Raw genomic sequence first — 16,459 nt, 5'->3', positions numbered from 1 at the left:
TTTTCTTGGGACAGAAGCTGCAATTTATCCTAAAGAAAAGTATTTTTGTCTTGCACAATATGCAAATTAACTGTAACTTTTCTAAAATAATAACCATCTTTCTTTTAAGATGACAGTAATTACGTAACTAATCATACTTTGAGAAGATATAAGTTAAGACTATGATGTTGATTTTGCACAGTAGTTGATTACTGGGGTCACCAGCGACCCCAGAAAAGTGTCCTTATATGATAAATATGTTGGTAGGATGAGCATTAAAGAAAATATTGCACCTTTTTTTTTTTTTACTGAAGCGCCAGTAAATCAGCAGATTTTACAAAAAATTGTCTTGTATTCCAGGCATACATATGACAAAACACGACAACACATGCCACAAATTACATCAGGCATTACAAAGAAGTCACAGCAATACACTTGAGAACCAAATTCTGACTTTATAGTTGACAGACTAAGGAAGGAAAGTTTTCTACAGTGTCGGGTCGACCCAACCACATGGGCAACTCCTGCCTTTTGCTCGTTTTCCCACATCCCCTGCCTTATCTCTACGACAAATAACATTAAAGGCAGTTTCACAGTCTGTTCAATGTAACCGACCAGTCACAGAAAATGTGAGAGCGGTTTGATGTAGAGACAACATCCTTTTTGTGTACACAGTTTGAAAACTTGACGCAAACATCTGAACCACAGTCTGTCAGCTGATAGGCTGCAGTCAGGCTGAACAGAGAGACAACTGTACCACTGATTCCATGCTGGTTAATCTGTAAGTTGACCTCACTCTCCTAAAGTATGAAAGTAAAGACATTGTTGGACCTTTTCACAACCATGTGTGCACTCCAAATGCATCCGTGTATCATAGATGCCTACAGGAGGAACTTGCTCAGTCTGTGTTCTTGTCCTTTTTTGATTAACATTAAAGTGATTCTTTTCCACAGAATAATGGTAAATACTAGGATCATCTTCAGTGCTTAGAGTGTACTATCATCGAGAATATCAGTTGTACAATCACCTGTATTAAGTGTGAAGAGCGGAGCACAAACACTTCTGGTGCTGCTGAGCTTGTTAGTCACAACAAAAGCTGAATGTGTCTGACTAACTTTAATTAAGCACTCTATTTCTGAGAAATTAATGGTACCACTAAATCAGGTGCATCCATTACAGGTCTAGTTGAATCACTTTTGCCATTAAGAGCTCAACAGTGTTGAGAACAGATGTATAATCTCAGAAGGGGGCCGTACCTGTGGTTTTGTCTAAATGCTTTAGTATTGGGTCTTTCAATGCATCTTTGGTGCTACGATTTTGCTTCGATACATAATTAGTCAAGTGTTCAGTTTGCCGCTCCAAACTGAGCTGCTGACCTGCAGTTCCTTCAATACAATAGAGGTTAAGGCTTCAGGACAACATATAAAGCATGTTCGAAAACATTGGAAAACATGTTGGCACACGGGTGGCCAATAGAGTACCAATAGTTGATGAAAAGGTAACACCATTAATCTACAACACATAAACTCTGTCACGTTAAGGATCTGACAACTACAAAACCACTAGTATCACGCCTAAGTTATTTCTGTTTTTAAATATTATTCTTTGAAGACATTGTTTGCCCTTAAATTCACCCCTACAGACATAATATATCTCATCAGGGTAAAGAGTTTAAGTCTGTCATTTACCCTATTCGAGTCATAATAATAATAATAATAATTCATTTTATTTGTATAGCGCTTTTCAAGAACTTAAAGCCACTTCACAGGATAAAAGCAAAGCAATAAAAGCATTAAACAACAAGCAACAAATACAAAGGTAGACAATATAGAGGAGTCATCCATCCATCCATCCATTATCTATGCACCGCTTAATCTTCACTAGGGTCACGGGGGGCTGGAGCCTATCCCAGCTGACTTAGGGTGAAGGCAGGGGACACCCTGGACAGGTCACCAGTCTATCACAGGGCCACACTTAGAAGACAGACAACCAAGCACACTCACATTCACACCTACAGACAATTTAGAATCACCAATTAACCTCAGCATATTTTTGGATTGTGTGGGAGCCCCCATTCGAATCATAGGTGTCTAAAATTCTTTTATCGAGATAGAAAGCAGCCAAAAAGCCCACTTGGTGCANAAAACAAAGACGGGTGGTGAAATCCCCCCAGTTTGACCAAATTTCCTTAAACTTAGACTGAAGTAGTTTTGGGTGGACCCCTTTAAACTGGCAAAGTTTCATTGAAATCGGTGAGATGGCATGTGCCACCCCCGCCTGGTCCTATCGTGGATGCACTCTTAAAGACACTTCACAGGATAAAAGCAAAGCAATAAAAGCATTAAACAACAAGCAACAAATACAAAGGTAGACAATATAGAGGAGTCATCCATCCATCCATTATCTATACACCGCTTAATCCTCACTAGGTTCACGGGGGGCTGGAGTCTATCTCAGCTGACTTAGGGGGAAGGCAGGGGACACCCTGGACAGGTCACCAGTCTATCACAGGGCTACATTTAGAGACAGACAACCAAGCACACTCACATTGACACCTACAGACAATTTAGAATCACCAATTAACCTCAACATATTTTTGGACTGTGTGGGAGCCCCCATTCGAATCATAGGTGTCTAAAATTCTTTTATCGAGATAGAAAGCAGCCAAAAAGCCCACTTGGTGCACACCATGTTGGCAAGCAAAGCACAAGAAAACAGTGAACCAGATAAAAGACTAGTTATAGGTCAGCTGGGTGATAGAATAACAAGAAGAAGCTCCGTAGTGATTGCGAGCCACTCACCTTGGAGCTGATAATGGTGCCATGGATACCGTTGTCGCTGACCTTGATGGTGATTTGCCTGTCTGAGAGGTCCGGTCTGATGAATGGGGGCTGAATCTTGACGTGGGGCTTTTTCCTGGGGTCCAGCATGTACCTGCGTGGAAACGTACAACACATGAACAAATAGGTTCTTGGCTGTTATGTAACACTACTTTTACTTGACACATACTGTTAGGACTTCATACTCCACCATAAACCCATTGGTCTTAGAATATTTCATTTGGCTCGTTTCATAGTTCAACTTCTTAGTCGGCATTTACGCCACTCCTATGACTGTCAATGATTTGTTTCATGTTTAATGAAAACTTGAGGAGTGAAGTGTATGATATATTTTCAGAGCAGCATTTAGATATTTGAATTTTGTATCTCCTACATTAAAAAAACAAAAAACAAAACATGTTACTAAATGAACAACTCTGACTTGTGGTCAGTTCACTCACTGTCAGTCAGGTTTGAGATGATCTGAGTCAGTGGTTCAGTAAATGAAAAACCTTCATTTAGGGACTGTGCAGCCATTTAACAGCAGATGCTAGTAAGCACAGCATCTCACCCCAACCTGTTGTTGTCTCTCTGCAGTCACACTGTTGATTTTTATGGAATGGGACTTGTCCCAATTGGACGTAAAGCCGGCGTTGTGGGTTTTAGTGATGCTCTGTGTGTGTAACAGAGTAAAACGCATGTTGACTAACTCTGCACCATTTCCCCATTAACTGTTGTTCTACAGAGTGAGTCTATTCTCTTAGCCATCTGCCTTCCCTCAGGGTTGCAGGCTGCTTTCAGGCAGAACTGGATACACACCTCTGCAACCACTTCGGAGCACGTGCATATAGTCATGGCACAGTCTGGTTATCACTGCAGTTGTAAGATGTTGTTAGTGCTATGGCATCAATGTCATGGGTTTTGATGGGCCTTAATCCACATACATATGTATTTACACACACACAGACAGGCAGAAGATAAAAAAAAATACAGAAAGACAAACAGTTCCTACTGTGGCGCCTATACGCACATCTGCAGCATCGTAAAGCATCTTACCTGGGTGCCAGGGGACTACATAAGACATACTCCACGTTGCCACAGCAACCCTTGGTGAAAGGATTTACTCCTCCACGAAACTTGCCCGTCACCTGAGGAACACAACCTTGTTTAGTGGCAGCATTAAAGGAAGAACAAGGCCACAGCAAACATACGGAATGTAAACACACATTTATGGACACAAAGGAACGATAATGATTCATGAAACTTCACATTCACAAATGGTGTTCATTAGTGTTTGTGTTATTCCTTTTACTTTACTATCTTCATTATGGTAAATTCATCTCCGTGCACAGAGGCCGTATTCTTCTTTTTTTTGTAGCTGGAGTGTCAGTAAAGCGCTTTGGTGTCCAGACAAGATTGTTAAAGCGGTCTAGTTGCCAGCAGCCAGGCAGCTCCAGGTGTGAATGTTTAAAACAGTGTCAGTTTGAAGTACAGCAATGCCGCTCTGTTCACTTGCACTGGATAAATAATTGATTGGTGAATAAATGTTTGACTGTGTGTGCCTTTCAGTACAAAGCACTCCAGGCTGACGTCTCCTCACCTGTTCGTTGGTTGTTCGACCTCGAGCCACAAGCACCATGTGAAAACCTGTTAGTCCCATGACTGGTATAAAGAAAAGCCCTGCTATGCACATCACCACCAGACTGAACGGAGAGGTCAAGGGCAACCACAACATGAAGACATTCGCTGCAGAGTTGTCATAAATGTTTAAGAAGAACTATGATTTCACAAGTGATATACTAAAAGCAATGATGCTGTATGCACAACATAATAAGCTACAATTACTGCCTTGAGGTTGTAGGCCTCCACCAACTACTGGCGCTGCAGTTTACATCGATGTCTCTCCAGACTAATGTAACACAGTATACAACAAAAGTAAGCACACTTCTGTGCAATATCACTTAAATGTCAAATTATTCATAAGTGTATCACCTTACCATAATTGCATTACTTCACTGTAAGGATTATGCATTCACTCTGGAACTTCTGGCCAGGATTTTGCCAAACATAACAGATCCCATCCAAGCTGAACAAATCTATCTTGGCCTCATCTGACCAAAGAATGTGCCTCCAGTATTCATCAGGCTACTTTTTGTGTTCTTTCTTGCAATTTTGGTCCAAAGAGCAAGCAATGGTGTTTTCCTTGGAAGCGGTCCACAGAGGTTGACATTATAATGAATTGCTCTGTAGCCCCCGATTACCGCTGCAACAGTGTTTCCACTGTGTTTTAGTTGGTCGCTGATCTTCTTATATCCTTTTTCATCTTTGTAAAGTCTTACTGTCAGATTTTTCATTTCCTCTGTCAATTCTTTCCCATGTGTTTGCCATGATACAAACATGCAGATAAGCACAACCCAAAGGTCAAAAGTTGAGAGAGTTCTGCTGTTCACAGATAATTTTACAGCCATGCTCAGGCTAACTGGAAATCAAAGGTTCATCCAATTCAGTGTCGATGATCACAGGATTTCAAACTTGTGTCAAATATCATGGCTATATTGACTTTTGCACCACTGAGTTCCTTCTTTGAGGCCTGCATTTTCAGTTGTTTGACATTGAAGTGATATTGCACAGGTGTAATCACTTCTGCTGTATACTATATATTATACTATATATGTCATACTGTTTGTTGTTTGTTTGTTTTCAATGTTTACTGTAATCTGACTGTTATAAAGGGGCAGATTAGATTCTTCTTTCTGCTCTCTTTTCATTCAGAAGTTAGGAACTTTGATTTGTATTGTATTCCATTTTTTTGTTTGTCTGTTTTGTTTGTGTTTGTTTGTGTGTGTGTGTGTTTTGTCAATGAATGAAATAAACTACTACTAACATATATGTAGTGAAGACTTGAAATAAAGGATTTTAATAGGTGGGCTCCTAAGATTAGTGTCACCAATTCAACATCTGACCAATTATGAAATACAGTCACAATCTCTCTTTGTTCCCAACTCATTCCATTGAAAAATGGCTAGAAAAGTATTTTTGCCGAACACTGTGCTCATCACTTCATCATATTATTCTATTAGACATTTATGTGATTTGTCATCATTAGCATATAAATACATCATTCATGGCTAAAATGTGTTTAGTGAGGTCACGGTGACTTTTGACCACTAAAATCTAATCAGTTCATCCTTGAGTCCAAAAATGACAAAAGTGAAAGGATACGTGACGGTAGTGTGCAGCGCTCCCAGCTTCTCTCTGTGGTGGAGGACAAAGATGAGGCCGAAGGAGAAAACTCCCACCATGTGAACGCTGAGTGACAGCAGGAAGAGGAAGAAGTAGCGGTAGTTCCTCCGTCCAATGCAGTTGTTCACCCAGGGACAGTGATGGTCGAAGTCCTGCGAGGGAGGAAGGGAGTCATTGGGAAATATATGCAACTTAAGGGCAAAATGGGGCAACAGGCTAGCCTGCATATGGGCGTTAAACTGGAAAATAAATTTAAGTTGGCAAAGTCTTGCACTACCATCTCTATAAATGTCTAAAGCTGCCTGTCGACTCAAGATAAGGTGAGATTCTCTAGTAGCCCTACATTCATACTATGTTATAATCAACATCCTCAAATTTCTAGCGCTATTTTAAACGTTCAGCCTTTTCCAATTGAAATCTGGAATGAAACAGGGTCTCAACCTGTATAAATCTTCCTCCTGTGTGTGATGTGTGTTGCTGTCCTACTGTGTGCGACGTATTTGTTTGCAGCCGCGTTACTTGGTGTAAAACCAGAGGAGGTTTTCCAAGCTAATGCCGATAACAGTATCTTACAGTTAAAGCTGCCAAGAGCTTATGTTTCTGCCAGTAATTATGATCTTTAATGACAACAATATTCTTGCCAAAAACACAGATAATAAGGAATTATTAATACGAATATATTCATATATTTAGTGTTTGTATCAGATTTGAATTCTTTGCGGAATGGAAAACATCTAAATATATGCTATGTACAATCAACCAGCTGATATCAAACATTCTAACTGATGCTAACTTGACAACATCAGGTTGTTGGTAAAAGCGAACACTGACTATTTCAGTCTGACCTTGATGCATGCATAAGTGGATTTTATGTATACTTGAGCCACACAGTGTCTCTGTTTGCACTTGTGCTTCTGCATCGACACACACCTCCACACAGTTGTCACAGACGCTGCAGTGCGAGCAGCGAGGCGGCCTGTAGAAGTGACAGGTGGCACACCACTTCATCCGGACCTGAATGCCCTTGATCTCCACGTTCTTGTAGAGCGGCGCACGGAAATCATCGTCCTTGTCCTCGTCCTCGTCCGCTGCGGGACGCACAGAGACGAAAACATTAACAGAGCACACGGTGGAGTGGGAAGGAAAAGACATTTAGTACTTGCGCGGGCACAAACACAGAAAGGAGCACGGTTTTGATTTGTAATTGTATTTGACAGGGACAACAGGGGGGCACCTTAAATGAATCCCCCCCCTGCTGTTTGCTGTCTGCAGAGAGAGTCAAAACACTGGCAAATGAACATATCCTTTCAGATGTGACCTATTCGATCTGCTTTGAACATCAGACTGATTAACAAGAACAGTTTGACACGTGTAACAGAAACTGCTTGATATTATTTCCCACAACACGGGCAGAATTTGCGTATTCACAGGAATTAAAAATAACACCCTGGAAAAGTTAATCAGAGTTAGTGGTCTGCTTTATTGGACCTGAAAAGGTAACTCAATCTACAACCTCCGACCTGCAATATTAGAGTACAAGTGACATTTCCACTGTCCTTGGTGTCACTCTGCTTTCAAACCGTTTATGGGAGGCTTTGTACTTTTCCAGCGACGGAAAGCTTTTTGCTTTGGAGCTGCAGTGGAAAATAAAATGTCTTTTAGCTGATCAAAGAGCACGTTCAAACCGATTCAAGCTCCAACTCAAGAAAACAATTTCACACACAGTGCAGTAATAACTGCGGGGAGATCCAGGTAATGGAACACACAAACACACAAACACACGGACGCATGGACACACACACACACACACACACACACACACACACACACACACAGAAAGAAAGCAAAATTGAGTGAAAAGAGAAAACAAGAGAGAAACAAAGGAATAAACAGTTCCATAGCGGGAGATTGCTCTGTTATTATGGCTCTCAAGTCGATTCAAATACATTTTAAAGGTAAGCTGCCTGCCAAACCAGCAGACACAAATAGCAGTTAGGCTTGCATCTCCTCTGACAGCATCTTGTCTACAAATGTTCGATGCAAGGGGTGTTCAGCAAACAAAGCTGCGGCATATTTCATAAAATATACATTTACTCAGCAAAAACAACACACTTCATTTACATTCAATTTTTGCATTAAATACAATAAACAAATGAAGTATGACTGGAAATATTTTCTCCTCCATTCACAAAAATTGCTGTACTAACTTCTTATTTATTCATTTATCCATTCATTTTTACCACTGAAGACTGAGGCACCTACGTACTACCACATCTACCACATCTACACTAAAAGCACGTACAGCCTGAATCTCTATTAAATACATTTCAGATTTAATCCTGATATCGTCATTCACGATAAACTGCTGTGATCTTCTAATAGAATTCATTACCTCTTGCTCTGATTGAATGATTGCTCATATGAAGGTCAGGTGGAGCGTTATTGACATTACAGGGTTGTAATTTTCAATTTTCTTTGAAATTATGAGTCACTTTATTTTTCCACCACGGCATCAGAACGCGTGTCTGCATGCACAAATGTTTGCCATCAATCACAGATGTGTCATCCTTCATGGACGGGTAAACGGTGCATATTTACAGTACATGGAGGGTAGCAAATTGCACTGGGTGAGGATGCAAAATTTCATTATTTTGTTCAATGACACTCGGGCGGGGTGAACGGCTGTTAGTGAGGAACAAACAGTTGACCTTTGAGTGATAAAATGAGCACTTGAAACACTTAACCACACAGTCTTCACATCCACATTGGTAATATTTACTGTATCCGTTGCTTAGAAGCTATTGTTGGGAGCAGTATGACTATAACTGTCACACAATACAGTATCTTGTTTTTTATTCAATTTACTGTCGTTTGTCCTTGACTAAATAACATAATAGACATATATGTCACAGCAAGGCGATGTAACTTGTGAAGGAGGACATCATATGTTGTACAGTTAAAAAGTCAAACCCATGCAACCTTGCTAAACAAATAAAGCCAGGAATCTTTCTTCTGCAGTCTTACATGATGTGATATGATCATAGAATATATATAAAAGACTGACACAGTAACTGTGATGTCAATCAGCGCCATGTGGACTACTGCTTTGAGGACTAGAGTTCATTATTTGGCTGTAACAAGCAAGCTGCAGATCTGACAGAGGGAAGATGTCCATAAGGTCACAAGAAAGCCATACCTTAAAGCAGTGTTTCCCAACCTTTTTTGAGCCAAGGTACATATTTTTAAAAAATCACACGGCACACCATGTCACAAAAAGAATATACAATGAGAATCTAGTATCAATTTACTTACTCAGTGAAAAACCTGGGCCTGTTTAGTCGAACACAAAGCTGATATTCTTGCAGGGATTGAAGAAAGACAAACACAAAGATCTTCCTCAACAGCTCTCTCTTTTCTTGATCTTTATAGTAGTCATGCTTGAAAAGCCCAGCTCGCATAGATAGGTTGTGGAGAAAGGAAGAAGAGCTAAAATGGCTTTTTTTTCCCAAAATTGGGAACTCCTTGGCAGCAGTCAGCCCAAACTGTCCAAAGGTAGATCAGCAAAGCTCAGCTTCAGACCACAATTTTGTGCTCCTGCAAAGTCATGTCCCTTCCAACTGCAGTTGAGCGATATGGGTTCCTAATCCAGTCAAGCCAATTAGTAGAAAGTGAAGGGAAATACACGACAACTTCTGCTCAAGACATTCCAGATGTTTTCATATTGTCTCACACAGTGCAGCACTGTTGACACTCTGCCATTCCTGGGTGTGTGGGAACATTTCAAGGTTGGCACTTTCCACATGTTGTTTCCAGAGCATCACCTTTGAATGAAATCCCTGTATTTTATCAGTACTTGTGAGCAGGTTTTCATTTTGGCCTTGCATTCGTGTGTTCAGATCATTCAGATGTTGGAATATATCAGCCAAATATGCTAGTCTTGCACACCACTCATCATCTGAGAGCAACTTAGCGTCATCGTCCATCTCATTTGCCAAAAACACTTTAAGTTCCTCCCACAGCTCATACACCAGCTGGCACAGCGGTTGGGAATCACTGTCTTAAAGCACACCCTGATTTAGCTCTAGTTTGCTCTAAATGGAACCATAATTTACTTAATAGACATCTTACTGTATTGAAGGAGACTTGAACGCTTTAAGAAATGCTTACTTACGTAAAATAATCAAGTGAGAAGTGGAGTCATTTTCTCATATACTTTTATACAATCTGACCTATTTTTGCCTTCAGATGAGTCACCCTCTGCTGGTTGTTAGAAAGAATGCAGGTTTAAGACACTTTCACGTTTGAGACTGGAGACCACATCCACCAGTAGCGAACATTCTCTACTGTTAGCAAACTATCTACAAACACTGCTCCATAAAGGACATCACTAAGACTATTTTTGACTGTATTTTTCCTGTTTACATGGCTTATAACTATTCTGTGTTGTGGAATTTGTATTTTGTAGAACAGAGCCATGATATCCAGCAAAATGTTGCATATGCTAACCTAAAAGCAGAACAAGCTGTTAGCATAAAGTCATATCATCTTTATAAATTTGCAAACAGTAACCTACTTAGCAACATTCACATTCGTTAAAATCCTGTTTCTGGCTGTTGAAACAGATGTCTTGGTCTATACAAATTCATCTGAAAATTAATTAGCTCTTTACCTTCTAAATATTTTATGATATTGGCTAGCTAATTGCTAACTTTGCTCATTGTTTGGTGTTGGACAGTTAGCACTCAGTGGGTTTATTGTAGCGTGTTTGCTCACAGCATGAATTCTCTGTGGCTGCATCACTACAAAAAACTCCCTTATAGTCACTGACACTTTGTGGCTATAAATTTTTTTTTTTTTTACCGCTTTTTTTATTACTTTTTTTGTAGTTAGTATAATATAATTGATGAATAAAAACAACAACAAACATGAAATAAAACTCCTGGCATCACCAAACTGGTTTTAGTACACACGTTATTTGACTGACCACCCCAAAAAACAGTCACGCTGCAGTTTAATTTTCATATGAACAGAAAAACACATTCACTGGTAGCATGGCTCTATTGTGAGAGGCCTGGGATCCAACATGATGCCAAAACACCTTTTAACCACCAGGGAACTGTTTTTCATGGATGAAAAAAATGTGACTGAATTCTTCAAATTGCAATGCATTTTGAAAAACTGCACAAAATTGTTAAACTTTCTGATATTTTGGTTTATAACAACGTCGTCTCATTAAATTCTTTACCTACACTAAAGTTTTTGGCTCACTTTTGCAGTCTGGATGACTGAGTATGTACTGGCTGCACCACCTTTTAAAATCTGCCCTGCTGGGTCTGCTCCCTCAGAATTATGACATCAAGAGCTTAGAACACACCTCATCCCTCAGTAGTCTATAAAAGCCAGCAGGGCAGCAGCAGCAGAAGGCCACAGTCACCTCTGGGCAGGCAGGTAACCCGCACTTTATACAACCTAACGATTATTACCCCTTTATGAGCAGAAAAAGCTCTTCCTAACGACAAGTGCTTATCATTTACAAGCGCATTACAAACATCCCCGGGGGAAGGCTTCAATCATCATTACTTTAGCCCTTGTCCTCAGCAGAGATAAAGCTGAGGACGGGGAGTCTCACAAGTCCGTGCAGCTTGTTGAGAGATGCTCTCCCAATATAAAGGTTTGTATAACTTTCACCAGCATCCTGCATGTGGAGCTTGTGCACTTTGACAGGCTGGATGAGGCAGATAATAAGGTAGTGAAACACTGTGCAGGGCGGTGGTGTGATAAATGTGTTGCTGTTAAAAGGTGCGCCGACTACACGGGAACTCAACAGAGCAGAAGCATTACTCATATTTATATGCACATACATTATGACAGATACTAGTATTTTTACACAGCACATAAATGTTGCAAGTAAAACCAGTTGTTCCCAGAATTTTGTATTGCTATGAACAGATGTAAGACAATCACAAGCATCCATCTTCATCTAAAATTCATGTGCATGCTCACAGACGTGCAAACAAACCTCTGGGGTAAACACCAGGGTCCATGAAGGTTGCCATGCTGAAGTTGGCCAAGACGAAGAGGAAGACCAGGCCATTGTAGAGAGGCACAGCGGGAGAGATTACCTTCGTCAACCAGGGGCACCTAGAGACACAAACGAAGAAACAGAAATTAAGATTCTTTCTGTCTGTAAAGTGGCAAACAGGAAATAAGCCATCATAGGTGTGTTTGTGGTGCTCCAGCTGAGAGAGAACAACCATGTAATTCTCTAACAACAAAATATTCAAATGCAGTCTTTTAAATAAGCCCTTATATTCTGTTCTTTAAAAAAAAAAAAAGCAAAACATGGCTACAAAGAAATTACAGTGGGGTAAATGATGCTAGAAAATAAAATAACAATAAAGCAGCCAGCTTGAATCAATGTTCCTAACAGCGCTTTAATTCTCTGCAAATGACCAGGACATAATGTGAGTTGCTATTACAGCCATTAACTGAGGGATTGATCCTTGGCCCGAGAGGAGTTTTTACTTGAAATTACCTGTTAAAAAAAGCATTTAATGGAAATAAAACTTGCTTTGCCATGAAACTGTCGTGCGAGTCATTTGCTGTCTCTTCTTCCATGGTGTTTATTGCATTAATACGTTCTGTATGTGTGTGTGTGTGTGTATCCTCTAATTACAGCCCATCCAGTCATGTGAGTTAAACTGAAGTGACTCAGCGGTAGAAATGGTGAAGACTGTAAAGCGATTTTCCGCATCACCCAGTTTTTGGCCAAAACCAACATTATGGCACAAACTATTACAGGCGACATTGTTAAAGAATGAACTGCCTGAAATCCTCTATGAAGAAACTCATTTATATAAAGACGAGTGGAATCCGCTGTAGCTCAAGTGGGAAGTGAGAGAACTGTTGAGACTCTGGCCTCAGTAATGACAGTCACTGATAGATGTTCAATCAACAGAATTGAATTTGTGGCACAAATGATGTCACACTTGTCCATTATGAACTTTCCCCCTTGTGATATTTGAATAGGGATGTGCCAGACAATCAATACTACTTTGTCTCCAACTGAGCGTCAGCTGGAAATGGTAAGATAATGAAGGGGCAATCATTGTTATCCTTTCTACCTGGTAAATCTAACCCAGTCTGAGTGGTACAGTTCAAATCAACATGCAGCCTCTGTCAACTCACAGGGCTGAGCAATTAATCAATTTCAAATCACAATTTGAAACAATGCAACTAGCAAACAGCAGGATATACGACGTTGCTGTTAAATAATGAGACTAAAGCAGTCCATTTTATTTCATTTGATCAGATTTAAATTTTGTGTTTGCAAATTGATCAATCTTCATGGTTCAGGCATGCGCAGTGTGGTTCATCTGACACAGGGTTTCAATGTTCATTCAGGATGTCAGGTCTTGGATGATTGCTCCTCTGTAAATAGCACTAAAATCCTTTTAAATGGTATAACATTTTGAGAGTACAAAATAAATATCTATTTTTTTTTAACAAGGATATATATGAGGAGTTTGTTTGCAAAAACAGATAACTCCATCTTCACAAACCTTCAGAAAACCTGCTTTTCCATCATCTACCTGAGACAATATTAATCAAACTTAAGTTATCTCTTTTGTCTCTATCTCAGTCATTTCTACTGAGTCAGATCCACTCAACTTCAGTGTGATTGATATTATCTCAAGCAAACAACAAAAAAATTCGTTTTCTGAAAATCTACAAAAATGGAGTTATTTGTTTTTGCAAATGAACTCTTCACATATACACATACATTTATACCATTTTTAAAAAACTGTTGTATGGAATGTTGCTCAATAATTTGATCAAAAAATAACAAATAGACCTGCTTTATTTTTATGCTACATTGGGAAACTCTTGTGTAACAGGCAAGAGATTAAAAAACATATTCATCATATCTTAACGTATTTTTAAAAATGCTTTCCAAAATAAACTAGCCAAATATAAAAAATTCTAGACAACAAGTACCATAAAAATAAATCCAAGTACATTGAGGAAATGTCTATTGATCAAAAAGTCACTAGAATTACTCCTCAGAGTACAATGAACCTGTGTGCAAAATCCATTTCACTGTTTACGGCTCACTATATCAGTGTTGAACCAGCTGACTGACATTTCCATCTGAAAAGCCAGGCCGCCAGTGTGGTTGAAAATGACCTTACCTAACCTGGATGAGCTTTAAATTTCACTTCTGGGAAACTCCTCTTGCATTAAAAGCCTCCCTCTGATCTGCAGCTCATCTGCCATTACATACATCTGATTTCACTCTCTGCTCTGCGGGGAAACGAGTCCGACCGCTTCAGTGGAAACCTGTCAGGTCAGTCACTGAGGTTATCAAAGGGGGAACCTCCTTTAAATTCCACCAACATTTTGCGTCAACACTGACCTTCTCCACTGCCTGCGAGTCATAACTCAGTCGGAGCTGTGAAATACTCAACTGCGGAGACACCTGAATCACAACCACGGCCCCTGCTCAATCACCTGGACTCAAATGTCAAGACATCCTGATTTCATCCCAGCCGACTGTTTGTGCGGGCTCTCCAGGTTTGAAACGCCATCAGAATGAAGGCGTGTTAACGCCCACAGTCAGACATACTGCAGAGATCCTGCAGGTCAGAGACGCAGAGAGAATTTATAAATTAATGAAATATCTCACAGGAGAGGGAGCAGTGTGCTTTAGAGATGGACCCCCACTTTCATTTGTGTTTCTCTCACAACTATTTGGACACATACCAGATTCTCAAACCCCTAAGTATTTCTCTTCGGCTTATTCTGACGTCAAAAAGTCAGTTTCCTGGTATTCGTGGCCTGAGATCATCTTCAATCCATATCTCCTCTCCTGCTCCACCAGCCCTCTTTTGCTTTGTTGAATTATTCAGAGCCGTGGCTGTAGGAGAGGCTAACGGAGAATAGAGATCCGTTAACTGGGATGACAGAGCCAGTCAGCACCAGTCTTTGTTAGAGCTACTGTAGGCCTGATGCATCTTTACTTTTACATACCACCGGCAGAGATCATGGCTGACTTTGACGTAAAAATGTAGCACACATTGTAATATTTGTCACTGTGATGTGCTACAAGGATATTACAAATTTATTAGCAGTAGAGCTACAGTTTCTTATAATAAGACAATGTAGTAGGGCTCCTCCACAGAGATCTACATGCAGCCTATAAGGACAGTAGTGCCCCAGCTTGTGAGTAGTTTGCACGCACAGACTATGTCGACACAACCAACTGCACATGTGTACAACATGGAACTTCGACTGCAATCTACAACAGTAGTACAATAATTAAAACTGCGTCCATAATGTGTCCAGAAGGGAATCTAATTAAGGCTTTGTGGCTATTGTCCTCAAACTCTGGACTGACGTTAGATTTGTTAAATCTGTTACTGCTTTTAAATCTATTCTTAAAACATTAAAAAAAACAAAAACTTTCATTTCTAATTCATCTCTTTCCTTTTTCATTGTTTTATTATTATAACCTTGCTGATTTTTGGGGGGGAAGCTTTTTATGAATTTGTTAACAATAAGCACATGAATAAGCAAGGCTTGTTGTGATTATCATGACAGAAAAATAAGACAGACAATTTTACTACCATTTTCTTTCAGCATTCAATGTATCAGTCCATCTCTTAACATTTATCAACCTCCCGACTCTGTCTGCGGTACTCAGCTCCAAATAAAGACCTTAATCTTTATAATGGGAAGCCAAAATATGTTCAGAATCATTTGAAAATGGATTAAATGATTTCCTAAAATCCTAAAAGGTCACTGTGGATTTTATCAAACATTATACAAATAGGAGAAAGTTCTGCATTTGTTATGGACTATTTCTGTGCAGATTAATACACAATTGATGATCTGGTGAGCATTCACAGTATAAAGGAGCACATGGCACTGTCTCAAAATAAAGAATCCTTCCCAGGTTTCCGAGGATTTTGGGATTCATTTGTCTTATACACGAGCAATATGTCTGCAAATACAATGTGGCATGTTCCACGGTTGTTCTAGAAGACTGGTGCGATAATTAAGAATTAAAAAGAAAAGAAGAAATGTAAAAGATTACCAAGAACAACAACAAAAATAGCTTTCAATGGAGCACCACAGCACTGAGAAATAAGATGTAGAAGGTTTTGGATACTCAGGCAGTCCTTGTTAGTAGGCTCAGTTCATTGTTGGCTTGTATTTTCTCGGCATGTAGAAAGTTTTACCAGTTTGGAACACATTTTAGCTCAATAAAAATTGCCATAAAGTGTGCCTCTAGGATAATATTATGCTTCCCAGTCAGATCAGTAAAACATATCGGCTAAAAATAAAGAAGCATGTCTGTCTCACTGACTAAAATGTTTGTAAATTTAGTTTTGGTGCCGCTTACTCTGAAAACGGTT

General features: G+C 39.7%; 1 protein-coding gene and 1 long non-coding RNA gene across 2 annotated transcripts in view; one reads left to right on the top strand and one right to left on the bottom strand.

Annotated features, from left to right (window-relative positions):
* Positions 1-16,459, top strand: part of LOC103369019 (uncharacterized) — a 703,792-nt gene that overhangs the window by 611,640 nt on the left and 75,693 nt on the right. The window lies entirely within an intron of this gene.
* zdhhc8b (zDHHC palmitoyltransferase 8b) overlaps positions 1-16,459 on the bottom strand; it is a 76,585-nt gene that overhangs the window by 4,493 nt on the left and 55,633 nt on the right. The window contains exons 2-7 of the mRNA XM_008297550.1: positions 12,061-12,182; positions 6,972-7,129; positions 6,021-6,193; positions 4,399-4,501; positions 3,855-3,946; positions 2,781-2,913 (exon numbers count right to left, since the gene is read on the bottom strand). Coding sequence (XP_008295772.1) covers positions 2,781-2,913; positions 3,855-3,946; positions 4,399-4,501; positions 6,021-6,193; positions 6,972-7,129; positions 12,061-12,182 — 781 coding nt within the window. The remainder of the gene's footprint in view (positions 1-2,780; positions 2,914-3,854; positions 3,947-4,398; positions 4,502-6,020; positions 6,194-6,971; positions 7,130-12,060; positions 12,183-16,459) is intronic.

This window comes from Stegastes partitus, unplaced genomic scaffold, assembly GCF_000690725.1.
Source record: "Stegastes partitus isolate 25-593 unplaced genomic scaffold, Stegastes_partitus-1.0.2 Scaffold26, whole genome shotgun sequence".
Classification (NCBI taxonomy): Eukaryota; Metazoa; Chordata; class Actinopteri; family Pomacentridae; genus Stegastes; species Stegastes partitus.
The sequence above is the reverse complement of the archived record's forward strand: the minus strand, read 5'-3'. Positions and strand labels throughout refer to the sequence as shown.